Below are 5,701 nucleotides of genomic sequence, written 5' to 3' on the forward strand. Positions count from 1 at the left end.
CTCCAAAGGGAAAGTATAAATCCTGCTTCTCCTTTTGCAGTTGCACTATTAACTAATTGCACAACATGCAGACACTAAACACGAACTCTGGTGCAAATTAAGTCTCTTTGAACATTGTTCTAGTAGTCCTTATTGTTGCACTAGTCAAATAAAGATTTAACGCGAACTTTTGGCTCTCGGGTGCTAGTGTGCTACACGCCCCATACAGCCCAAAAATTGTAGTAATTAAAAAAAACCAAAGAAACTTGAACCTTCTTGGAAACCAATGTTGATTTAGTTTGTGCTCGTAAAAAAATGTTTGGTAAAGAAATGATTCCCATGGTCTTTAGGCCAAAAAGACCAAAAAAAAATATGACGAATATAAAATGAATAGTACCTCATCGTGGGACGTTTCGAGTTTGTTTTTTTTTTTTACCCAGGATACAATGAAAGTAATTCCCTATGGAAATATTTTTATACAAGTACAATACCTGATCATCTTTGATTTCAAAAAATCAATTTTTTAACCTTTTTTATTTTTTTATTTTTTCAATTATGGGGGTGTGTAGCACCCGAGAGATCTTATGCATTTCTTGTACATGTAACAACTATAACAACTCTCTTCATGTGAAATACTTACTGCAAAGTTCCAAGTTCCTAGGTACTAGCAAAAGAAATACTGCCATCATGGAGGGGAAAGTACAGAAACATTTGTATTTTAGCACCATGCCCTTGTGTCCTTAATTTACCGTGTGGTGTATGTAGGCAGCAGAGCAAAGCTAAGTGCTGAACCTCCACCGGCCACACCCTCCCTGTTACTGACATCTCCATGTGCCCTGATCACTACGTCTACATGTGCCTCCTTCCACTCTTCCTCCTCGTCTTAAAACCTCGCCTCTCCGGCCAATTACTCTCTCCACATATAAAATCTAGCTACACCTGCTCCATCTCGCTAGCCAATATATCCTTCTCCATTAGAGCATTCCGTTACCGAACTCATCAGAATATTACCATCACAGGCAGCCATCTTCATCATCGTCAGAGGAAGAAGAAGCATGAGCAATGGCGGCTCTCCTACCTCCTCCCCTTCCGTTTGCTCAAGATCATGGTATGCTTATTTATTAGCTAGGAACTAATAATGTGCTGTGAGCAATCACATTTCTACAATCTTCGCAAGTTAAGGTCAAGTCTCTTGTTCTTGATTGGAACCTCCATGTCATTGTTATACGTAAGGTCTATAAGCGAGGATTCTCTGAGGAGGTATGTGAGCTACGCCAGCGAGAGCTGCATCCAGGAGCTGCTCGCCGCCTCGGACTCCGGACGGGGCGCCGGCGACGGCGAGGACGACGGATGGAAGACGCTGGCGTACTGCAACGGCGTGGAGATATCGAAGCGGCAGTTGGGGACTGGGCAGATGTTCCGGAGCCGGTGGCTGCTGCACGCCGTCTCGCCGGAGCAGTTCATGGCCGTTGCCAACGCCGTCGACGCCGCCAAGGTAATGTAATGAAATCGCTAGTTCTATCCTTTTTTTCTGAAGAGTAACTTATTAATGCAACAAATAATGCTCTAGAAAAATTACTTGAGGCTTTCTTTTGGAGGATTATTTGTACGTGTTGAGTCGTTAAGCAGAGCGTTGCGTTTTGATTAACTTGGTGTGTGGAGAAGCCAGCTGTCGTGATGATTTGATGGGTGATTTGGCTTTGAGAGCTAAAGAGAGGTACTTTGATGATTAGAATGAGTACATACTTTTTTTTTTTGAAAAAAAAAAAAAAAGAATGAGTACATACTACTCCAGTGCAAGTTGGATTAGTCTAGGTAGGAGGTTTGTCTTGTCAGCAGCTGCCTGGCTAGCTACACAAATTATGACCCGCTTTAAGTGGTCACAGGCTCAGAGCGGTGACAGTAAAACCTACTGCATCTCGTGATTTACGAACCAAACATGTGTATACCCCGTGACCACTGAACATATTCAGTTTGCAGTGTTTGCCGCTCGAATTTAACCTACCCGTGAATGGATTATTGAAAATAAAATTGAAACCCCGATCGACAGTATTTGTATTTTAATCCAGATGGAGCAGACGCATGGGGGCATGCGTGAGTTTGCGAGCCCGCAAGTACAGGCCAAATCATTTGGCATCTCGGAGAAAGCCGAGCTGAGAGACATAGTACTAGATGCATGCGTGCTAATTACCTGATTACACGGTGGCGCGCATCAGGCCATGGCCACGCGCACGTGGAGCCACATGTTCCAGCCAACGGCTAACGATGAACCGTTAGGGCGGTTTTTTCTTTTTGTTCAGTGAGATTTCCATGTCATGTCCTGTGTGGAGTCTCACACAATCAACATAATAGAGTTTACTCATGAAATGCAATCCCTCGAATGAAAATGGAAACATAAATTATTTTTCTAGCATTGCAACCTTCAAGATTCATTTTGCTTCAGTGTCCCCCCTCATCCAGACTTTACTTAAAGTTTTGAAACAATACACCACGGTTTTGGTTACCGAAGTGGTATTTTTTTTCTCCAGGGGGTTCCGTATTATTGGTTAGCGTGATTACCAATAAATCCAGAGCGCTTACCTGATACATTTCAAAATCTAGGATTTATTTTAATTTTTCTAATTACTAGGTAACGAGAAAAATGATGGAAATTTCAGAAAAAAAAAACTCATTTGAGCTGGGCTCAATTCAAAAGGTCTCGAACTATTTTGCCTGGTAAATACAATTACCGGGCTGCTCGGAAAACTCGGTCACCAACCGGTAACCAAAACCTTAGTCTACACTATTGCCACCTAGGACATCATGAATTTAGGCACGGTTTATGTTCAGCTAAACTATTTTAATACAAATAGGTTGGCTCAAAATTGGTAAGAGTATATCATGATCCACCGGAATACCAAACAAAGTGTAAATCGTCACTAGTTAATCGGATCGTTAAACTTTTCCACGAGAAAACTCAAACACTCATTTGCTTGGGAAGAAGAAAAAAACTACTCGTGGTCTAATGGTGATATGTACATATCTGTTGAGCTATTTTTTTTTTTTTTGGTTGATGTAAGGAGAACACTGATTGAAGTGAGGGCATATCTATATGTGCTGATTTTTTACACGATATATTTATTTTAGTTTGAGCCAAACTTAAGCTTTGTTCAAAGAGAGTTATCTTAATTCTTTTGAGCTTTGCACAACATCATAATAAAACGGTCTATTGTAAATTTCTCATTTCCGTGCTTAAAAGGGCAGGTCTCGTGTATTTAGATTTGGTTGTAGAAAAGGATAGTGTACATGTGTAGGACACAAGAACATGTGGCGGCCATTCTTTGACTTGAAAGTTATGTACAAATTAAAAGTTTGAAAAGGTAAGACCTAACCCCTTTAAGTACACGACTCGGTGATCATGGCACTTGGTACCCACCATACATGTTAGGATGGTCCTGCATGCTCCCTGATCTGGTAAATTGAGCTTCTTCCATTTTGGATGCTTCCACTCCACTAATATTCCTGAAAAAAGAGGTAGGTCTAATAATCTTGCATTATTACACTGTATCTAGTTATGCTTACTCCTACTGGAGAAAAATGTAGTCCAATGTGCCTACAGTAATACCCAATTTGTAATGTCAGTAGGTTGGGTCACACTCTTTTCTACTTTGAGGGGGAACAGGTCTTTTAAATTTTTATTAAGGGGAATATGTCTTTTTTGCATTTTTTTCAGAACAATAGGTCCTTTTATTGAAGACGATATGCCAGTGTGCATGCTAGCTAAGCTAGCGGAGCAAAATGGGCCATATGAGGGCTGAAAGTTAATGGCCCATATATTGTAAAAGTCATATTGCTATTGTTTTAAGTCAAACTTTGACTCGGCCTACTTCCCTAAACAAAAAAGTCAAACTTTGACTTTGTTACTGCAAAAGAAATATCAACATCTCAATCAGTAACAATATATGCCTCATGAAATGGGTCTTTGCAATGTATTTAGTTCGGAATTGCTAGTGCTTGATCAAATTCAAACCCAATAGATTTGCATCACGATTTGTGCATCCTATTAGTTACTAATGGAGTTGCGACTATGATTTTTAATTGCAAGTAGTGTTGCAACTATGATTTTTAATTGCAGGTGGGATTTTTCCAACTGTAACTAATTTTTTTTAAATCTAAAGTAAATTGTAAGAGAAAAAATTAATTAAGCCGCACAATATAGTCAGGATGAGGTTACTTGACTGAGCATTAAGCTACTTCTCAGTCGACTAAGAATTAGTCGTCACACCTTATTTATTTGGCATGGTACATCATCTGTTGGTATACAAATTCTAACATGTATGTATGGAAATTTTCATCTAGTGCAGCAGTGGGAGTCTGACCTCGTTGACGCCACGTACATCAAGGAGCTGGGAGACGACCTGAGCATCATCCACCTCAAGTTCGGCGACGCCTCCAAGCTCTTCCGCCGGCGGGACCTGGTCGTGTACGAGCGGCGGCAGACCATGGACGACGGCACGCTGGTGGTGGCGGTGGCGTCGCTGCCCAAGGAGATCGCGGCGGGACTGCTGCCGCGGGACTCCAGGGGCCGGAGCACCGTCGGCAGGGGCCTGCTCCTCCAGTCAGGGTGGGTCGTCGAGAAGCTCCACGACGACGACGGCGCCGACTCCTGCCTCGTCACCTACGTGGTGCAGCTCGACCCGGCGGCCGGGTGGCTGCCGCGCTGCATCGTCAGCCGCCTCGACAACAAGCTCGTCACCATCATCGCCAAGCTCAAGAAGCTCGCGCACACCACCACCTGCACGTCGGCGGCGGCGGTGCACGCGGCCGCAAGTAGCTGCAGCTCCGACGAGGCGTGTGATCCAGGAGAATAAAGCGTCTCAATTCTCTGCTAGTGCGTGCTGTCATTACTCATTAGCAAGGAAAAAAATAGCGCGCTATAACAAAATAGCGTGGGTCTAAAAATACGCTATTAGCATGCTATAGCGTGCTATTAACGCGAATAGCGCGCTATAGCGCCGAAATAGCGTAGCGTCGGCTCTGCAGATATGCTATAGCGTGCTATTAGCGTTAGAATAGCGCGCTATTTTTTCCATGGCTCATTAGGCGTAAGTAAATACGGTTTTGTAGATATATGCATGGTGTGTCGAGGTGATTCACCGTACAGCTTTCAGGGTTGTTGTCAACGCCATGAATCTGTACTACGTGATCCAGCGAGAATCTGTAGTGTATACGATTACGTTCATTATTCGGCTTTGCAAACGATCGACTGCACGCGTGCTTCTAAGTCCTAGCGGCAGTCTAATATAGTACTCCAGTGACGAAAGTAGCTACTGCAATTTTGCCATGTTAGTACCAGTTATAGATTTGGGTGTATCCTGTTGTTCAGAGTTTCAGACTCCAACCACCAAGAAGAATTGGTTTATTCTGATATATTGTAGCCAGAGTTAAACTCCCCATTTCGAAAAAAAAAGTATGATTCTGCTACAGCCACTATTATTCTGACAATATTTAAACACCATACATGGAAGATTCAAGTGTATGAAAAGAGACAACCACAAGATATTCTAGAAATCTAAAGGATTTTCACCTTGTTTGAAGTATATTTGGATAGCTGGTATAGTTTACATCGTTCGAATATGAAATAAGCAATCGAGTGACGTCCAACAGAGTTATACTCGACCCGAACCCTAGCTCCTGGTGTCGCCCCCGCGGGCGACCTGGGAGCTCCTTGGCGGCGCCCCTC

The 5,701-nt window shown here is 42.8% G+C and overlaps 1 protein-coding gene across 1 annotated transcript; it reads left to right on the forward strand.

Moving 5' to 3' along the window:
* The first annotated feature begins 889 nt into the window (after nucleotides 1–889).
* Nucleotides 890–5,272, forward strand: LOC127294006 (uncharacterized). Its single transcript, XM_051323736.2, has 3 exons — nucleotides 890–1,087; nucleotides 1,213–1,474; nucleotides 4,323–5,272. The coding sequence occupies exons 1-3, from the start codon at nucleotides 1,035–1,037 to the stop codon at nucleotides 4,827–4,829; spliced, it is 822 nt and encodes a 273-aa protein (XP_051179696.1). The 5' UTR covers nucleotides 890–1,034; the 3' UTR covers nucleotides 4,830–5,272.
* Nucleotides 5,273–5,701: the final 429 nt, after the last annotated feature.

Source organism: Lolium perenne, chromosome 4, assembly GCF_019359855.2.
Source record: "Lolium perenne isolate Kyuss_39 chromosome 4, Kyuss_2.0, whole genome shotgun sequence".
Lineage (NCBI taxonomy): Eukaryota > Viridiplantae > Streptophyta > Magnoliopsida > Poales > Poaceae > Lolium > Lolium perenne.

Bases quoted from the DNA above. Each gene is read 5' to 3' on its own strand.
- LOC127294006 (XM_051323736.2), top strand. From the start codon at position 1,035: ATGAGCAATGGCGGCTCTCCTACCTCCTCCCCTTCCGTTTGCTCAAGA. The intron at 1,088-1,212 runs GTATGCTTATTT...GTTATACGTAAG, and splicing joins TCCGTTTGCTCAAGATCATG to GTCTATAAGCGAGGATTCTC. The intron at 1,475-4,322 runs GTAATGTAATGA...CATCTAGTGCAG, and splicing joins ACGCCGTCGACGCCGCCAAG to CAGTGGGAGTCTGACCTCGT.